General features: G+C 39.0%; 1 protein-coding gene across 1 annotated transcript in view; it reads left to right on the forward strand.

Moving 5' to 3' along the window:
- Positions 1–268: 268 nt before the first annotated feature.
- The window catches only part of LOC150081240 (syntaxin-binding protein 5-like), a 416,184-nt gene continuing 394,652 nt past the window's right edge, over positions 269–21,800 (forward strand). Inside the window, exons 1-2 of the mRNA XM_090379469.1 lie at positions 269–463; positions 524–562. Coding sequence (XP_090235595.1) covers positions 380–463; positions 524–562 — 123 coding nt within the window. The 5' untranslated portion in view covers positions 269–379. The remainder of the gene's footprint in view (positions 464–523; positions 563–21,800) is intronic.

A 21,800-nucleotide genomic window follows, 5' to 3' on the forward strand; every position in this document is an offset into this window, starting at 1 on the left:
TTATTATATGTATTATATTACAAGTGCATTGCAAGTAAGATTAATTCGAAAAATAGAAATTTATTATCACTTAGAAAAACTTTCTTCTTTTCTTTGGCACTGGATAGCGTGTTGTAGGCCGATAGCAGCGCTATGTGAGCTTGTATGCAGACGTCGCCATCACCTAGAGTTTATCGATTAATACGGGCACTTACTGAAGTTGCCACCGTTATCCCAGCATGCATATGGCAAACCCGCAGATGTACATATGTGCTGGTGTGCGCTGGTACAGCAAATACACCGAAAAATTCCCTTTGTGGTGTTAAGTAATTTATAGCAGATGTGTGACAAATCATGTAAGTAATTTTTGCACAATTTGCTGAAGTAGTCTACTGTCACAATGAAAAAAACGGGAGGATTTTTCAAAGGAGTGTTCGATGGCTTACGATCTTCAAACCAACCATCTAAGGAAAAAACAGACGCAGTGGAGCAATCAGGGACCGGAGGCTTTGAAGCGGGGATAGATGCACACTGCTGGGTACAGCAAGAAACTCTTCGTCCTGAGCATTTTAAGGTAGCGAAGGTATGAAAATCAAATTTATTTAATTTTTTTACTTATATAGTCCCTTACGTTCCATTTGCATTCATGTCACGTGATTCTATGCTATGGTAGACTAAACAATCGAAACGAAAACTGCTTTTTTGTGAATTTATTTTATGATTTCTTAAACAAAATATGCTAAAGAAGAGGCTAATATAATACATGTTTATGGTATAGGTTCACAAATTTAAGCATGTTTTGAGATTGGCTTATGTTTTACGTATTTCGAGTGTTAAATATTTAGCCTGTAATTAAGTAGAATTCGGTTTACTTTTTATTATCAACCATTCTAAGTTTTCAAATGTTAAGATACCTTAGTAGTATATTTGATTAAATCTTACCTTCATTTTGCGCTATTTATATTACACGAATGTGATTTATATTTCGATAGAATTGTTTCGCTTATCTAATTAGGAGGTATAAAATATTAGAGTTCATTTTAAAGTAAACAAAAGATATTTCAGTCTAAACTGCACAGCTCGTTGGCAGCTGAATTCTAGAAAATAACTTTTCTTTAATTTCAATCACAGCGATAGCATAGGGATGGCATACGTGATCACTGGAAATAAAAAGAATATATATGTTTGTTAATCATTAGTCCCGAACTCCCATTATGTTTTTAAGTTCTTGCGTATAGTTTATTGCAAGATAAACTGTGTGACAGGGTCCTTATTTTTTTGATTAAGTAAATAATCTGTTTATTTATCAAGTGTAGAACATATTGCAGGAAATAATAAATTCCAAATCACAGTTAATGCCAAAGTATTACCATCTACTGGCAGATGCAAAACACTCAAAGGGTTGGAAGACTTATCTATTGACTTCACAGATTAATTGGTTGTCAGCTCACCTTTGGCATCGATAAGAACGTGGAAGCTATTAAGGACAGCTGCTACCAGAATTGAATACCCTTTTCCTCCTTCTGAATAGCCGCTTTCAGTTTCTTCTATAAACATTTGCACAGGGCTAAAGGTTAGAGCCCAGCTGTTTCGAAGGTAATTTGGTGTATTCGATTAATAATGATTTTTATATTGCTATATATACGCTTTCTCTATTTTTTGGACTGCACTGTATATAGATCTGTATTCATTTTTTCTCCCTCCAACCATGAAATGAAAGTTATTTTTAACAAGTATGGATATTGGGGTCCTGACTGAAGTTGATGAAATGTAATGAAGCAAGAAATTCATTTTCTACCTCCTTTCCCCTATTATTCTTTCTGTACGAAATCTTAGTGTGCTGTAGTGCCTCCTATTTATTTTATTTGTTTACTTGTTTGCTTTTGACCCTGACTTTTTTATTTAGTACAAGAATTTGTACAGTTATGAACACTTAAAATTATTTATTTACTACCAATAGAAGAACTCTTGTCAATTTAATAAGCTCGATTGGAAGGACGGCAATGCTTGTATCGCCAGGAGAGGTGATCATACACTATTGATTGCATTTCGGAACCATTTTATGTGGTGCGTCCATTATTGATCGTCCGGGGGTTCAATCTCGTCATTTTGCAGACTGGATTTCCTTAATAATTACGTTTAATTTTTCTCATGCAGATTTTGCTACCAGAGTCAAAACGGTGGCTGGTCATAACTGCTTTTAAAGCTGAACAAAATGAAAGTAGGAAGGTGTGCATTATTTCAAATTCTTCGGTGAGGTCTGGGTTCGATTCCTGTCGATGACTGGAGAATTTTCTCAAGTCCTCTTCACTTGATGCGGTAGTTAGCCGATCTCGAGCGGAGGAAGTAGAATTTGTGTGTTCCTCAAGGCTTTCATCCCGCACAACATGCAGATTAGCACGTGAACATAGTGTTATGGAGAAATATGAGCGAGAAGCTACGGTGCTTTTAAAGTAATCGATTTTGATGTGCTTATTTGAAGGCTGCTGAAGTGCTCGGAGGACATCTTGCTCGATCTTCGGAGACTGTTACTGGATAAGTCATAGTGAACCGTGCGAACTCTGATTAAGACCCATAGTCAAAGAAATAATTAGCAATGTATATCGATTCGAAATGATCTGATATGATTAATTGGTTATAATTTAAGTATCCACTTATCCAGTTCACTAAGGCAGAACGAATTCCACAAGTAGGGTTTTTTTTTCTTTGCAATCCAGTATATAAAGCAAATTGAATGCTTTGGAATCCATAAAAATTCCATCAACATGGATTCAGCAGTTTCATGTAACACGTAGTAGGATTGATTGAGTTAAGAATTCTTGGCGCACGAGCTACTGAGGATAAAATGCGCCTGGAAGGTTTTATGACAGTTTTGTTCTTATTCAAGTCTTAGGAAAGACGGGTAGTTTGTATACACGGATCCCTCATGGAAAATGATCCATGGAAATGAACTAGCTCAGTTAAAGAATCGAGAATTACCTTCCAAAATGTAGGTGATAGCGGGACCCTGGCCACAATTATTTTTAAATGCTTTATAGCCAAGCATATCATTATTATTAATGCGAAAAGTGACTAGTCTTTGCAAACGGGACTCAAAACGCCTGTTCCTTAGTTGTTAGAATTAAAATGCTAGCTCTACATGATTAAAACTCGTGGAGTTTTCTGAAGTGACATCTATTCATTTAAGATGTATTGAATCTAAACAACAGTTTAGTTTTCATTCTACTGTTACTGGCTTGCATAGCACTACACTGAGTCTACTTTTATTTAAGTACACTTACCCAATAGCGAGTCTATCCTCTGTTAGCCCTCAGAACAATATGGATTCAACGATATGTCAAAGCAGATGAATACTGCAGCCATGAAGGCTTATGCTTAATCGGAAACTATTTCCAGATTACCTGTGAAAATACAAATGTTGTTCAAGAGGGGCGCAATGTACACCACGAAACACTCCCCACATCATTACACAGCCACTACCAACTTGCATTTCGGTGGACTCTTGCTGTTTTCGCCACATCTGGTTCCAGCGCCGTGAAAAAGCAGGAATCAGGATTCGTTAAGCCACGCAATGCTCTTCTAATCCTTAACTGACAAGTGTTGGTGTTCTTGAGACCACTGTAACTGTATCTGCGTAGTTTTTATTTTATTTCACTTATTTTTTGATAGGAGTAGAATGCAATTAGGTCGTTGGCTGTGATATCCCATCCGTGACAAGGCATAATGAGTTACGCGTTCTAAAATGCCACTTTACCACAATTGTACTAGATTGTTATTTAACTGTCCGTAGCTTTTCTGTTACCCTACATAAATGACCTTTTAGACTTTGTTGACTGCTTTCCGGCCACAGGAGGATATCAGTTAGTTGGATATTATTTGGTTATTGGACAAACCTTGAGACAGTGGTACATGAAAACCCCGAGAGGGTTGTACTTTTCTAGATACATCTACGCGTCTGGCACGACGACACTCAGATTCGCTTAAATCTCACGTCTTGCACTGAATTGCATACATAAACTATCCCTATGCGTCTGTCCTCCTCCTCTGTATCGGATACTAAGAACACGTGATTCTGTTACTGAAGGAACGCTCCATTTCATGATAGATAAGGGTAGTTGTACCTAATAAAGTGACCACCCAGTAGGTAGAACGAGTGAAATATAGTTGGACTTCGACTAACCGTTTTCGTTGAATTCCTGCGTAAAATAAAATACAGCTATACATACCTGCTATACTTGTGATGAACCTCATTCCTTGGGGGGGGGGCACGTTATTTATATATATATAATAAAACTTATACATTAAAACCAGCGTCTTAATAGTGCATGAGGACGACAAATTTCGATTTGAAATTAGAGTTATGCGAAGAGTTCAAGAACGGTCAAAAAGGACGCATCGATAATCTGTGGAAGCATACATTCATAAGGTTATGTTTTCATATATGATCTTATACTGAGAACGAAACTGTTAATTAGTGCCAGAGGCTTCTGTGCTGTGGTTATCATTGGCAACCCTCCTGCTCTGTTGCATTGAAGCTGGATATTCATACGCGATCTATCCTCCCTCTGAACCAGATAAGAATGGCCTTTTCCGAAAACTGGCTGCCCTTACCTGTTACCCGATTTCTTTATTATTGCGTGACTTTGAGGGATAGGAAATCGTGTGCGACTTTTTTGGGGGGTCAGATTGTTTAATTGTGTAAATTACGAATGGTTCGATTCATAAATGGCGAATACTTGTTTGTTTAAAAAATATATATATTGTTTTCAAACTCAGTTATGATATTTAATTGTGATAACAGCACTAAAGCCTGAAATACGTCATTCTGGTTGGTGTATGTAGGCATGGAACAAAAAAAGTAGTCCCTCAGTATCATTTTGAAACTGAAGTTTTACAAAATGATACTGAAGTTTCTTGCTTGAAACTTCTGTGCTTGCTGTTTCGTGTGTTGTATATTCGGAAGCCCTCGTGAGTTTTATTTTATTACGACATGGCCCAGTTGTTCTCTCTGAGTGGGGGGTGTATAGTTTGAAAAGTCGCAGTATTTTATTCAGCAGGAAGAAAAACAATCATAATATACTCAAGTTTAAAGACAAAATATAGTGAGACCTTATGGCCTTAGTTTCCTTGGCGAAAATTCAAAAAACTATATATTTTAGGACTCTACGAGGTGGAATTACGGTAATCCTTCGGGGATAGTACGAACTATTTTTTTTTTTTTTTTTTTTTGTTTGTTTGTTGTTGGCTCATCGGCTTCTGTGGCCATAATGCACCTCCCAAGGTTTTTGCACTGCTCTGATCCAAACCCGAAGCGGGATTCGAACCCGCGACTTTTGGGTTAGTATGAACTAAGCCAGTTAATTATTATCTTTAGGGTTGATGATGAAAACTGCCTTAAATCACCAATTAATTCACCAACCGATCATCCAGTACAGTCATTGGAATCAGGAGAAAACATCGTTGCATCGCGACGTACACTCAGTGGCCAGTTTATTAGGCACTCCCTCCTTCATCCAAAGAATCAACCACATTGTCAGATGTTCGTACCAGGAATTATGATGCAGGAAGTCGGATGGTTCCATATGTCTGTGCGTGCATGCGCGCACGTAGTTATGCGAGAGAATAAGCCAAAAGTGCGACTTAGCTTTGAGCGCGGTATGATAGTAGGTACCAGAAGTGTCGATGCAAATATTACATATACAGGCATCTTTCTGGCACCTATTAGTATGCACTCACTCCAGTGGATGCGGGATTCTTTCCTGCTATGTGACGTCAGGTGACAAGATGTTGGCCCACCTTGTGGTTAGGTTACACTTAGATGGCCCACTTACCCGTGGTGTAGACGGAAACTGGGCAGGCATTCCCGGTGACGAAATGACCAGAAACAACTAAACTACACTTTCAATGCACAAACATAACATTGCGCACATTTCTGTCAGTTCTTTTCCACAGTTCTGTATTCATTACAAACTATCTCGATAGAGTTGAACATCGCATTGCTTTATGCCCACGTTTTATCTATTCTGGTTACGGGTTTGTTTGTACACTGGCCTACTTAGTCATCGGAGCTTAATATGATTGAGCACTTGTGAGATGAGGTTCTGGAGCTGCCACAAATAAGATACTATGCATGTCTACATGTCATGATATGTAACTGCGTAGACTGGGTTTTCATCCACAGCAGTGTCTGGGATGTATCAAAAAACGTCCAACAATCATGAAGCATCTTGCCAACGACAGCTTATTGATTAGAGAAGCTGAATGCTGATGGAAAGAACCGTGCAGTCTAATAGACGGGCCAAAACTGGTCAAATTACAGCTCAATACAGCAGTGCTGTGCAGAGGAGTGCATCTGGATGAAAAATGCAGTGTACTCTAGGATTTGGCATAGCAGGAGACAATCCGGCGTGGTTATCAGCCACTATGCCTAACCGAAATTCTTTACACCTAAAAACAAGGGTACAGTGGACACAGGAATACAAACATTGGACATTTGAGAAGTGGTAAAAGGTTGCCTGTTCAAATGAATCCCTTTTTCAGTTTTCTCCTGAAGGCAGAGACAGGGTTTGGCAACAACAGCGTGAATCAGTGGAGCTATGGAACATTTTCTTGGCTAATGTTGGGTTCCTTTGGATCATCGTTTGAATGCGACAGGCTATTTGAATATTATTGTCAACAGTGCATTCCTTTATGCTCACGTTTTATCTATTCTCGTTATGGGTTTGTTTGTTCACTGACCTACTCAGTTATTGGATCTTAATCGGATTGAGCATTTATGAGACGAGGTGAAACGAACTGCTCGCGGGAGAGTTTCCCCGTCGTTCAATCTGAGTTCATCTCAGTGTACTCGCTATTAGGTGTATGTACCTGATAAAGTGGCCACTGGGTGTATGCGCAAATATTTGTAAGGAGGAATATGGTTTCCTTAGCCTGTGTGGTAATAACGTTGTCCGTGGGTTTATGTTGCCAAACGAATGAAATCACGTTGACAGTTTGTTTATTTACTTTAGCAGAAAGAGCATTTCAGCAATCAGATTTTATGAGAATTCTTTAAAATTTAATGGCATATGTATTTAGGAGGGGTGTATTCATATAAGAATTTCTTACATGAACTTTTTTAGTTAAAAAAAAATAACTAGACTTTCTTTCAAATCCGTCTTCTGAGAAGGTGCCTCTGAATCTTCTCTAAAATCCTGGGCTCTAACCATTAAAAGAACAGCGAAGTTAATTAGTGGTTTCGGTACCACTAAGGTTCAATTTATGCCACCTTTTTACTGATATTTCTGTCGGGTTTCCTCCAGCTTCACGTAAATCACTTATAGTTATAATACCTGTTGGTTGAGTGCGTTTTCTTTTTTTTTTCCTCTTCAAGAAACTAGTGTTTCATCGCAACAAAACAGTCAAACCAAGAATAAAATACACAATTAACAGACACAAATTATACTTATGCCTCATGGTTGCTTACTCACGGTCTTGGTTGCTTACTCACGGTCTTCGCGAGTATCATAGTGCATTCAAGTACCTTCCTTCCCCTCAACTGGTGGAAAAGGTCCAGGTCCAAATTCCGTTAATGTCGCTAGGAATTGTTATGGGCTTTTGTCAGTGTGGCTGAGTTAGTCGTTCTCAGGCGAGGGTTGGATTTTTTTTCTCATGGAAACTCGGATTTTGGTCCAGCAAACAGGCAAATCGACCACAGAACACACGCAATTTAGAACATAAATATATAGCACAATATGGTCTAAGTCTTTGTTGGGCCTGAGAGCCAACTACAAGCTTAAGCGCAAGTTCTAACTGAACAAACAACACTCGAAATTCTGCACATCGTTAGATTTACATGTGTACCATTAGGTTTGTTGGATTGGGTTGGTATATCGTGCATTTTATGCTTTAGTTTTTGTGATATGAAAATCGAGTTTCTGGGTTGAAAAAAGCTCCTAAGTTCCTCATATGAAATGAGAATTCCAACTCGGTCATTATAACTACGGTTTGGAAGAACAGCGATCTGAAATTGTTGTTTGCGGTAGTCCTTATTTATATGAAATGAATGTATGAAAATCTTTTTAATTTTAGGTTTTTTTTTTTTTTTTTTTTTCAAACATAATAGAAATTAAATTCAGAGCTTTGGAAATTAAAGAGCATTCTTAATTCATACAGTTTTAACAACTGTCAAGGTATTAATTTCGCGAACTCGCCGAATCTAATTTCACTAATATCTGGGTATACTTGCGGGAACAACATGTAATATTGTTGACATGCACATCGGAAGCTTAATGGCAAATAGGAACACACGTTATCGTATGCAGTGTCACTGGTTTTACTCCAATTGGCAGACTTCAACGTCTATTATAATGCAATTCATTGTGACTTATGTTAAAAGTGTAATTTCTTTGGAGGTTGTTTCCATTAGAAATAACTACCAATTAATACTCTGTTCTGTCTCAGGCGAGTGTGAAATAGTTTTTCGTCCAGCAAACAGAAAATCGACCACAGAATACAGCAATTTATAGACAATGTATACGGAGTAATATGGCCTTAGTCGCTGATGCCCCTAAAACCTTATTCCAACAACAGCACGCTGTTACACCACGATTATTAGCTTTGTTAACTGCATCATTTTGCGGAAGTTCTGCCAGTACATTGATCACGTGACTACATATCAGGCGGATTGTTTTTTCCCAAGTGTAACCGGCCTTTTATCTCGTTTTGTTTCCCCCATGGAATCAAGCACTTCGATTATTTTTTTTTAATGTTGATTACCTCAAGTATGGAGTTTGAAAGGAAATCTTTTAACTCAGTTCCCCCTGAATTACATAATGCGATTGCTTATGGCTGGTGGAGAAACGACTCTCGATTTTTCCATAAATAAAGCTGATTCTGAACAAATGGGCCAGGTGGGCTTACTGTTCATTTCGAATTGCAGTATTAACAGCCTTCATTTTCTGCTAGCGTTAGCATGGTGAAGTGTAGTTGATCAAAGCTGGAGCCAAACAAAATCTTTTGTACTAAAGCTAAAAAAAACTTTGTGCTAAAACTAATAAAGATGGCCAGATTATTCTAGAAGGACCTGCGTCAGGATTTCGATAATGGAGCCATTTAAATTCAAGCACGAAAGATCTTATCAGCAAATAGGTTAGTAAGAACCGTTATTTCCCAGTAGGTTGACCCTCACATGATTTCAGTTATAGGACTCGTTAAGCTGGGAATGCTTTGTAATATTGACGAGAACCGTGAAAAAGACCTGAAAGAATGGCATCATGGACGATTCTTGTTCCGTTTGGAAGAATTTATAGTCTGCCTAGGCGTTAAATGAACTGTAGGAAATGAATCCATCATGTTAGTAGCATGATAATGATCTTTCCAAGTGCTATTACGGTCTTATCGTAGGAAGCATTACAGTTGCTTTCACTTACCTTGAAATGGAACTAGCAATAATTTAGAGGTTACATACTCAACAGCAGTTCATTATCAGAAGGAAAATACGCTGTACATCACATTTATCAGTACATATACTTGTCCGTTGTACTATGATTTTGATAAATGTGTGGCATTCAAAGCAGCATGCATGAGACATTTTGAAAAGACCATTCCATTTATCTTTTGGAAAATGTCGTTTATCGAGTTGAATTTGATAACTTTTATGGACGCTATCATACTCGTACTATTAATACGCCATCCATAAGAGTGGCAGTGATTTCGGGTACTTGAGGATATATTTTAAATAGAAGCTTAGGAAACGACATTTACTAGAAAACATGAGTACAAGTCCCGATCAAATTAAACACCACATAGTTTTAATTGTTTTATGGGGTTGATGATTACGTTTCTACATAATCACCACCTCTGTTTAAAGCACTTTTTTTCCACTGTAAAACTAGTGCATCAAAACTTTTCACAAAGAAATCTCGGTCAAGGGCCTGTAATAGGACAGTGACCAAATATTACATCGTCAAGCACAAACGGTAGACCCAACTCTGGAACAATTATTGGGTCTGCCTGTGTGTGGAGCATTATCCTTGACTCTTCCCTGATTTTCTTTTGACAAACAGCTTCCACTCCTTTTATTCAATCTGCTGCAGTAACAACTTTCTTTGATGGAACGTTTGAATTATTTTTCTCTTGTTGGCTTCCTTCCAGGGTGTCCACTTCTTGATTAGTGTGACATGGATTCGGGTATCATCACCGATCGGTTGTCGAACCGAGTCCATCCTGTCCATCGAGTATCGGAGATGATGCTCTGAAGAGTCCCACACGCATGGTTTTTTTTTTGTTGCTGAAGTATTTGTTTTGGCACCCATAGTGATGACACCCTCTGTATTCAAGGATATTATGGATTATTTGACGGAGTCTTGAAGAAATGTTCAACTTTCTGCAACCTGCTGACCTTTCAGGCGTCCTCGCAGAAAAGGGCGTCATGTGTCTTTTGGAGCGTACTTCATCGTTCAGACCAACACTTCCAAATTTTTATGCTGTGCGCTACGCAGTAGTGTTTTTCCTATTCATAATGTGTGCTTCATACTTGTAAATAATCTCTTGTTGAATCTGTTGCCCTTTGTATGCAAAAAACGAATCTCTCCTCTGTTTGTACAACTCTCCAGTCTTGGGTTCAATATTATGGATGCATGTGCAGACGTAGCGTAGTCTTTTTCTCGCTGTTCACGTACTGTTGTTACTTCTCTTATTACTTTGTTTTTTCACCACGTGACGGGTGCTGGTATCAAGTAGATGAGGTGTGTGGTTGTGTCCGGTTATTATTAGTGTTGGTCGAGGAACTCGCTGACTATCCTACAGGTATTTAGGACCATGGTTTTCAGGAGTTCCATGTAAGTGTTCTCTGGGATGCCTTTTTCTGATGAGCTCTTTGGCACTATACCGGTGATTGACGGTGATCAGAATGGTCATTACTCGTTACATATGCCACATTTCTTTGACTTCCTGTCTTAGGTCGGTGTAGTTCCTGATCTTTTTCTCGTAAGTTTTCTGAAGGTTGCTGGTGTTCAGCACCGCTGTGTCGATCAGGTAAGTATCCATTTACTTTTTTTTTTTTGTTATATATTATTAATGGCATGCAGTGTTCCTGGTGCGTGTTTAGCATTTACTTGTTTATAGTTATTATTATATTATTTCTCCCTCATAGGAGGTTCCACCCCATGATGAATACTGGTACCAAGTACAAAGGGTGGTTGTTATGTCTAGAGTAAATGGTCGAAGAACTGTCCTAGAGGTGTTCAAGAATACGACTTTCCTGTTATGTGTTCTCTTGGAGACCTATTGCTGCTGTTTGTTGTTGTTTTTTGGAGCATTAGCAACTAAGGCCATATTGCTCCTGGATATGCGGTGGTCATTCTCTGAACCTTTCCGCATCCTCCGCATTTGGTGGTGACGGGCTCGAACTCCGGTCTAATCAAGAAGCGTGTGCTACGCACTGCTGCTGCTCCTTCACACCTGGCTACGGAGGCGCCTCTACTGCTGCTAGGCTGTTATGTAGAGTCTTTGGCACCGTACCGGTTGACGCGATGATCGGGCTGGTCGTTACTTGTTGCATATGCTACAGTTCTTCGATTTCCTGTTTTAGGTCCGTGTACTTCCTGATTTTTACCTCATGGATTTTCTGGAGGTTGCCAGTGTTGGGCACCGCTATGTCATTCAGATTGGTAGCCTTTTCCTTCTTGTCGACAAGGGTTGTGTCCGGTCCAGTTTGCGGGATTGTCTTGTCCATTGTTATGGCTCGGTCCCAGTACAGCTTATGGGTTGGGGTCTCTAGTACGACTTGGGGGTTCATACTTGTAATACGGTCATTTTCTTTGATCAACTGGCATTTTTCTCGCTAGCTTGTGATGTATTATCCTGGCTACCTGGTGTCTACGAGTGTACTCTGTCTGGGTGGTTACCTTGCATCCTGCAGTGATGTGTTGGATCGTTTCTGAGGCCAGGTGGCATCGCCGACATGTATCATCTGACACTCCAGGCTCCTTGGCAATGTATTTTCTGTAGTTCCTGGTGCTGATTACCTGGTCTTGGATGGCATGCATGAATAATCCGCTAGGGGGATGATTGTGTCCGGCTGTCTGTATGATATGCTCCGTAAACTTTTCTTGTTTTGTGTGTTTTTTATTTAAAGTATTAAGTTCCTATTAGTGCCACCACATAAGGATAGGCCCTTGGACTGCCAGGTGCAAGTACTGTATTATTTGAACGGACAACAGATAAGTATTAAATGAATTTCTGCATGTTCAGTCCGCTACTCCATACAAGCGCTTTCAGCCATTATCTTGTAGTTCAACTTATACATGTGTCCAACAGACACTTGACCTTGACCAGGCATTAGAGTTTTGCCTAGCCGCTCTGTTCTTCCCTCCCTACTTAGTCCCCTGCTCCCTGTGGATTTCACTGCAGGGCAACTAAGGCGACCGGCTGGTCACAGTGCCTATTGCTTGCTAAACCACAACTGTGGTGATATTAAATTATCTAGTAAAACTACAGTAACTGAATTCAATATGACAAATACTACCTCCTGTCAAAATTCTAACGTCTGCACCATCTGTGGGACCAGCTCTGACCCCATTGTCCAATGTATTGAGTGCAAACAATTAATATGCAATGACTGTACACATTCTGACCTGAAAAAATTAAATAAAAGTCGGCGGAAATCATTCTGTTGTGATAGATGTCGACTCAGAAATTCTCAGAAAAGCCCTATAACTGTTGCAACGCCAAACAGCACGGAACCTGAGTCACTTTCCTCCTCTTCGGCTAACAAAGTTGAAATGCCGTACTCTAGTACATTTGAGACAAATATCATGCCAATAACTAGAAATACCGACTCTGAATCGTGCATGGATGAAGCCTCTAATCCTTCTTTGTTGTCGCATCAAATCTCAGATGCATCAACTCAAACACATATATCTGTGCTGTCAGCAGATCTCAGCGCTAACTCCTTCCCTACGGAAACTCTGAATCCAACCTTTGGTATTCTGCAATCAACTGAATTCCAGGAACTACTCTTTAACACTATGCAGAAAATCCTCATTCAAACTCATCTAATCAGCGCACCTCATACTGCAAACTCTGAAATTCTCCTGGATTCTAATACACTCAATGAAGGAAACAGCGAGCTATACACGGAGATTTGTGGTATAAAAACAATATTAGCTAATCAACAGGCTGAAATTTCTGACATTAACGCCCAAATTAAAAATCTCACATCAGTTATGTCTTGCCACTTAAGGGAAGCTAGGAAGAATTCTGAACCTACTCTCGACACCAATGGGCTCAAAGTGAATACGAATTCTTCATTAACTGACGATGCCCTCAGTACTGAGACCAGATCTTCACCTTCCACCGGCCTCAATACTTCTACTGCTGCAAATATTAATTTGCCCAAGCCTGCTAACATTCATGATTCAAGTCATTCAACTGAGCAATTTATTGCCAAACAGACTCTGTTAGATGATTCTTCTGATGTAAATAGAACCACTCCTCCCACCTACTCTCCTCTGCGGAACAGTTCTGTCTGTACTTCTATTTCACAAGCTCAGAGTCACCAAGCGGAATCCTCTTCAACATCAGTTAAGGCAACATATGCAAAAATAACTGCTGCCACATCTAATGAGGTCTGCAAACCTGTCTGTAGATCTGCCGCCACAGTGAGTAAACCTGTTTCTGATTGCCAGTCTCAAATATCGCACCAAAGATCAAAACAGAACAAACCGTCAGAAAATATTAAAGCATCTATATCTCAAGGTACTTTCTCCAAGCTTCCAGCCATAACTCATCAAACACAGAATGTAACTACTGCAGAAAAATCTCAGTTACTCAAACACAAGTATAATATCACAATTATTCCCACAAAAGAGCGAATTTTTCTTTCTAGACTTGGACCCTCCACTAAATCTGAAGATCTTATCAACCTAATTAAAGAAGAATATGGTTTCGGAGTAGATGTCCGTTCTCTGAAGACACGATGTCCCGCCTACTCATCTTTTATAATAACATGCCTTCCATCACAAACAGAAAAAGTGTTGAATCTAAGATCCCTTTTATCAGGGGCTCTAGTAAAACGCTTCACGGACAGACCATCAAGGGAGTCCAAAATCTCCTCTCCACCGGCATAGCAATCAGATACCCTGCTATCTACACATACTACGTTCTCCTCTCGTCATAGAATCCCCAGATCCCAACTGTTCAGTGTTTACCTTCAGAATTGCAGGAGTATAATTAGCAACCTAAACCACTTCAGAGCAATCCAAGGCTCACATATTTACGACATTTACCTGCTCACTGAAACCTGGCTCTCCATTGATATTGATGATCAGGAGATTATAGATGGACAATATACAATCCATAGAAAGGACAGAGGATCTCGTGGAGGCGGAGTAGCTATTATACATTCTAACCATATACTCTGTGAAACTGCATCAAATTTCACAAATATTGAATCAGTATACTGCCTTCTTCATCTTGGCAAGTTAAAGGTTTTAATAGTATTGCTTTATTTTCCACCTCCTTTAACTAATATAGACCTCCAGTACTTAGAAAGCTCGCTGGAATCAATCTTCCCACTAATTCAATCTGCCGACATAGCAATGGTTTTGGGTGACTTTAACTGTCAAATGGCCAATTTAGAATCTTCTTCTCCATCACTGCAGACTAGGGCTCTCTTTAATATGCTTCACAGCTATGGTCTGGAACAAATTTGCAACTTTCCAACCAGAGAAAATGCCTACCTCGACCTAATATTTTCCTCTACTCATATAGATGTTCACACCGACAACCCCATATTTCACTCGGATCATTCACCAATTACTTTTGACATCACAGTGACTTCTCATAACTTCAAATGCAGCTCCCGTACTCCTCGATTCAATTTCAGAAAGGCTGACTGGCCTCTGCTCAACCTAGCTCTAAGAAACGTAGACAAGCAGCTCGCTGACGCTATGGATGACATCGATGTGCTCACCAACAACCTGATTAACTGTGTCCATTCAGTTATATCTGACATTGTTCCTCAATCCCATCTTACCGCACGCTCTACCTACCCGCACTGGTATAATAGTGAACTAATACGTAAAATTAAATCCAAAGAATTCTACAGAAACAAATATAAGCAAACAGGTGACAGTCAATACTATGAAATATTCAGCCAACTCCGCAAAGAAGTGAAAACTCTCATATTAAACTCCTACAACATGTATACAGAGTCAGTTCAGGATAGTCTGCTTACTCACAGAGATATCAAACCATTCTGGAATTTCATGAAGCATAAGAACATAACCAGTAGAAAGTTACAACTCCGAAACGCAGATGGAATTCTCTTATCTGACGAATTCAGTATTGCTCAAGAGTTTGCCAAACACTTTTCTAGAATTCAAACAAATGATACATTGAGACCTGCCTCATTTCCTGACTTCACACCTGTTAAAGATGATATCCTCATTAACCTCTTTATCACTGATGAAGATTTAAACTCGGCATTAAAAAGCATGAAAAATGACTATACTAGAGGCCCAGATAACATTCCAGGCCTATTTTGGAAAAGGACTGTCACTACATTGAAACCCCTCATACTGCGGATCTTCAACTTGTCTCTCAGGCTGGGGAAGTATCCTAAGCACTTTAAGCAGGTCAATATAGTTCCTATTTTCAAAAAAGGTGATAAAAATGACGTATCTGATTACAGACCCATAACCTTGCAAAACAGCCTGGCTAAACTCTTCGACACAGCAGTGCACAAACATCTCTTCGAATTCTTCAAGCCTTTTATCGATCAGAATCAACATGGTTTCTGCAGTGGCAAGTCAGTAGTCACAAATTTACTTCCTTTCTGGCAATACACCTCTGAAGCTCTTGATAACCACCTGCAAGTTGATGCAGTCTACACAGACATATCTAAGGCATTTGATAAAGTCCCGCACGAACAACTTCTGGAAAAACTTAAGCTATATGGCATCCGTGACCCTTTGCTCTCATGGCTACGCAGCTATATTACGCATCGTTCCTTGAGCGTTATCATCGATCAAGTGAACTCAGACTGTTTTATACCACTAAGCGGAGTACCACAAGGCTCTCCCTTAGGTCCTCTTCTCTTCATTGTTTTCGTAAATGATCTTCCTTCTTTCATCTACACCTCCAATGTTCAAGTTGCTCTCTATGCAGATGATCTTAAGATCTACTCAGCAGTGAAGGAGACTACCGATTCTCAACAACTTCAACGTGCTCTCAATAAATTCTCTCTGTGGCTATCTCTGAATGGCTTGTCTGCTAACCCCTCGAAGTGCAAAGTTATCTCTTTCTCATCTTGCAGATCTCCACAACTAATGAATACGGAGTATAGTATTAACTCTGTGATCATCGAAAGGTGTGACCAAGTTAACGACTTAGGGATTCTCTTTTCCAGCAGTGCTAAATTCGATGCCCATGTCCTTAAAATCACCAGCAAAGCATTCAAAACACTGGGATTCATCAAACGGAACACACACAAGTTCAAAAACTACAGATATGCGGTTATCCTTTATAAAACTATTGTTCTGCCAATCCTTGAATTCAGTTCACCCATCTGGAATCCTCACACAAAGACTTTAACTAACAAAATTGAAGCAGTCCAAAAAAACTTTATCCGTTACCTTACGTACCGCAATCCTCTATTCTATCACTCAGTGTATTATGAATCGCTGTGTGATTACTTTCATCTAAGGCCTCTGTGCACTAGAAGAGTTACTGCTGACATCGCCTTCGTAGCCAAAGCAATCACTGGAATTTATGAAGCATCTGATATCCTGAGTAAAATAAACTTCAATGCTCCCTGTAGACAAGTCAGGAACCTTACACCGTTTCGCCTTGACTCTGCCAACACGGACTTAATGAAGTTCAGTCCACTGAACAGAATCAGCAAATCAGCAAATGACTCTCGCATTGACTTCTTTGACAACTCCCAATCACTGATGAACTCCATCCACAAGTTTGCCTCTTCACTTAAACTGCAAAGTGACTAGCTCACATCTAATTATTGTAGTTTATTATTATTTGTTATATTATTTTTCTATTCTCTAACGGATTAATTATTACTTGTTTTACCGGTAACTTAACTTAATACAATCCTCTTTTGTACATATGCTTTTATTGTTTGAATCTATATCAATGTTTATCGTCCTGTAGGATTTCACATTATTGTTATTATGTTTATTGATCTGATCTCAGATACACTGTTAATGGCTACCTGTTGTGTATCTTTTTATTAATAAAATAAAAATAAAAAAAATAAAATAAAATAAAATCCTTTAGTCTCGAAGAAGAGCATCCCGCTCGTAAGCCATACATTGGAAGCCATTTTATCTATCTGGTTTTAATGGAGATCATTGTAGTGTCTGCCATGGAGTGTCTTCTTTGCCCATCTTTCTAGCTTCGTTTATTCCGCCTGAGCAGGAGGGGACTCCTTGCTTATTTTGAGTGGAGTATGCCGCTTGTCTATCTTTCTTATGGCCTGGTACAGTGCTGCTAAGTTTTTCTGGAAGTAATCCTTCAGATTAGCTGTCGCTGGCTTCTGTTGCCCGATGAGATCTATCAGGTCTCTTCCTCCTTCTTTCAGAGCTATTGTCAGTCTCTCCATGATTATTATTATTATTAGTGGTAAACGATGAAAGAAACAAGCATATACGGCATCAGCCAAAAATAATAAAAAAAAACACTCCATTTTTCTGTCCATCTGTAACATTTCATCTCGTTCTTCCTTGAATTTATTCAAACTACCCACAAGCACAACACTAGATGGGAGATTGTTCCAACGACCAACCACTCTCTCGCTTGCGGAAAAGTTACCCACAACCAACATGGAACCGTCGTTCCTCAATTTGAATTTATGTACCTGATATGTGGTTTGAGTAAGTGGAAGATTTCTATCCGCACTCAGGCGCCTCCGTAGCCAGTTGGGCCTGAGCGGCAGTGCTCAGCACACGCTTCTTGATTAGATCGTGGTTCGAGCCCGTGACCACCAAATACGGTGGACGCGAAAGGGTCAGGGAATGACCACCGGATATCCCCGGAGCAATATGGTCTTAGTTGCTAATACTCCTAAAATCCAAATAACAACAACATCTATCTGCATTCAGCTTACTCAATCCATGCAAGGTCTTAAACACCACCGTCAGATCTCCTTGCAGGTGCTTAGTCTCTATACGCTGCAGTTTTCATTTTGAATAGGTATTTTGCATCTATATTCGCACAGGAAAAGTTCTTTAGGGAAGGTAAATGCCAGACGTTCATCAAAATCCAAAAAAGCGAAATGATTTTTTGGTAACCAAGAGGAAAGTAGAAGAGAATTGTTGAAGCTTAACATAAAAAAGGCCCTTGGAGAGGATGGGATCGATCCAACTATATTAAGGGAGAGAGAGAAAGGGAGCTAAGCAAACCGTTAGTCATAATTATGCATCTTGTTGGTTTCAGGGGAAGTTCTTATAGGCAGGAGATGTGCGATTGTAACCTCAATTCACAAAGGGCGCATCAAAGGGTGTGACATGAGGAATTACAGACCTGATAGCTTAACTTCTGCTCCAGAAAAAATTATGAAGTCACTGGTTAAGTGGTAATGCAGGACACTCTAGACAGAAATGCAATTATAACTGTAGTCACAGCATGGATTTGTTAAAAGGCGATTTTTTTTGACCAATCTGATTGGATACTATGATGCAGTAACAAAGGAACTGGATGCAAAAATTAATTTTATTATGTACTTAGATTTCAGGAAAGATTTTGATACTGTTGGACATAAGATTACTGTACAAATTGGAGCAGTATGCCATTAAGAACATCGGTTTTAGAAGCGTCAGCGACCAAGGCCATATTGCTCCTTGTATATTGTATGTAAATTGTGTGCGTTCCGAGGTCTGTTTTCTGTTTTTCTGTACGAAAAACCCGTGTTTCTGGGAGAAAAAAATATGGAATAATATGTAATATGGAAAATTTCGACTGCTAATTCGCCTCTGCGTAGAGCTGATTGGCGTTATTGTCAGTATGGGGCGTAGCACTGTTCTGCATATAAATTATGCTTCCATGTTAACTACGCTCATTAATCTCTGGGGTAATATTGGTAATCAATAGACTAAGATATTGTATTCCGTTAATTGTGCGTGTCTCAAAATGCTCTCGATTGGCATGGTCTCATGGAAAAGGGAGCGATAATGTCGTGTGCCATTTGCTTTAGCCAAAATTCGACAATATGTCTATTGCATATCCCTCAAGGTTAAAGTTCACTTTCTCCGTTCATAGCATGTTAAATAACTATTTCACATCCTATGAAACCTCCTGGATCTTCCACTTCTAAGCTTAGGAGTGCAGTAGCCCTCTTTGAAACGCTTTATAGTGTTTTAATACTGTTCCCAAACAAAGAGGCCTTGAGACATGTTTCCTGTCATTGGCACGGGGCTGCAATAGCACTTTCCATTCTTGTAATAAGTTTAATTCGTGTCCTAAAGAGCTTCCTCTTTAGGCAACAGTTTAAAGTGAAGTTTTTACAGTAGGATTGTAGGAGTATCAGCGACTAAGGCCATATTTGCTCTGTGAATTGCGTGTGTTCTGTGGTCGATCTTCTGTTTGCTGGACGAAAAACCCGAGTTTCCGGGAGAAAAAACCATGCTACCCTCGCTTGACATCGACTAACTCAGCCATGTTGTGAAAAAGGCCCATAAAAATTCCTCCCGTCATCGACGGGACTCTAACTCAGGTCTTTTCCAGCCGGTGTGGGGAGGACGGCGATTCAACCAGCTGTGCTACCCAAGAGGGCAAAACGAAGTTTAAATGATATACTTAAATTAAGACCACAGTTTCGAGCTTTTAATCTTGAGGATTCAGAATAAGACTGACGAGCAAACACTCGAAGTAGCCGATCGCAGAGCAATTTATTTTTATGAAGAACGCAAAAGCTGATTTGTTTATTGGAGTGAATAACTCGCTTATTCCGTTGGTGTTCAAATGTCTAAGTAATTTTTGTTGTTAAAAAAAAAAAAAAAAAATGGTGCATACTGATTGCAATGCCAAAACACATTTTCGATACGACCTCTAGTTTTCATGTTATTAATTATTAAAAGTGGGAATCGACTCTGTAACCATCCTGTACTTTACTTTTGGACTATTTCGTGTTTGAGGAGGTCCAGAGTTTTGCCCTTTATACGAGAATTGGTTAGTGTTCCTGATATTTTTTGTTATAGTAGCATCATTGACATAGAGAAAATATTTCTTTCCCTGCCAACGTTAAGCGACATAACTTCAATAATTGTTCAAGGTGCTAATTGAAGTCAACATCTTGGTTCCTCTTACGGATTATTTTTGGTTAAATATCAGTTCAATTTTCGAGTGCTTACAGCTCTCCGAATTTGAGCACCATCCAACGTGGATCTAATTATTAGGAATGACTTCAAGGAAAAGATTATCAGGATGCAGTTTTAATATAAAAGCAGGATAGGAATCTTACATAGGATTTATTTTCTTTGAGGATTGATGTTTGCACTCGCATCAATGCTTTTTTTAAGAACAGCATTTCAGAACCCCCAATCCCACTTTTTTATATCGTTTACACGACAACATGCGGCTGTCCTTTTCAGAGTAACTCCAGCTGATAAAAATGGCCGAAGTTTTATTTCCCCTTTTTACTGAGATTACAGTTTAAGCTTTCTTTCCTTCAGCATTCTCCCCATCCTTTTTTTTTTTTAGGGATTACCATGCATAGAATAGACAGCTCATGAATACCTATCCAATAAAATTCGTGTGATATAGAGATATTTTGACTCTTAGGTTTGAAGACTGGAAAAAAATGTAATTCAGACAGTTGTTATTTCTTGATGAGATATTTATTCTTTCAAGGCTTTGTGTGATATTTACCATATAAATCGAAAGGTTGTATTCTGTTCCAGCTCAGATAAAACCCCTTGATTGCAAGTTTCTGGAGATATAAACAATGCAATTGAGAAATATGCGGTTCTCTAATATTTTGGTATTTGCATATGTTATTTGAGTGATGCAAATAAAAATGCCTACGTTTTTAGATCAGTTGAGTCTGGTAATCCGTGAAAGAGGAAAAATCATAATTAGTTTAATTTATATTTGAAAAACTACGTTACTGCAGCACTATTAATTTTGTCTGCCTTTAAGAGCAAGGACACTTATTTATCACAACCCAGAGAAATTATCGATTCTTTAGGCACTGGTGGTTTGTTGCTGTACACTTTGCTGACGCTAGTAAGACAAATTGATAAATTCTGTTGGTGAAGAGACAAGAAGCACTGCAGCTTAGTCTGGAAATGATTCAGTCCCGTATTAATTAGGTGTTGCGCCATTTTAACAACCATGAATTTTATGAATTTGCATTTTGAAAACTTTGTTTAGAAACGTTAAATAAAAGCTTCACCGACAAATTGTTTTAAAGCATGATTTGTACAAAATATGCTTACTTGTACAAAATAATATTGTTCAAGTAGGTCTTATCCTCATTGTGTACGTAGTAATGATTGATGGGAATTCATGATTTCAGTGTACTAATGATTTCAGACAAACTACCCTTAATGTGAAAGTATATTGCTACTTTTTTAGTGTATGGCACTACACAAACTCTGTTTTAAACCCTGGATGGGGTCTCCTAAGTGGGTAGATGAACACCTGGACAGCTGAGTTACAGTATATATCCACAATATATAAGATGCGAGGTGGTTCAGCAGGTAATAGTGGCATAAATTAAAATAAATAATAATGCCACTAGAATTAATATCAAGAGGACTGCATGTCTAAAAATAACCTTTATTTACAGGAAAACTAATAACGTGTGCGGAAACGTTTAGTCT

Source organism: Mastigoproctus giganteus, chromosome 8 (assembly GCF_048544385.1).
Source record: "Mastigoproctus giganteus isolate SK-2022 chromosome 8, ASM4854438v1, whole genome shotgun sequence".
Lineage (NCBI taxonomy): Eukaryota > Metazoa > Arthropoda > Arachnida > Uropygi > Thelyphonidae > Mastigoproctus > Mastigoproctus giganteus.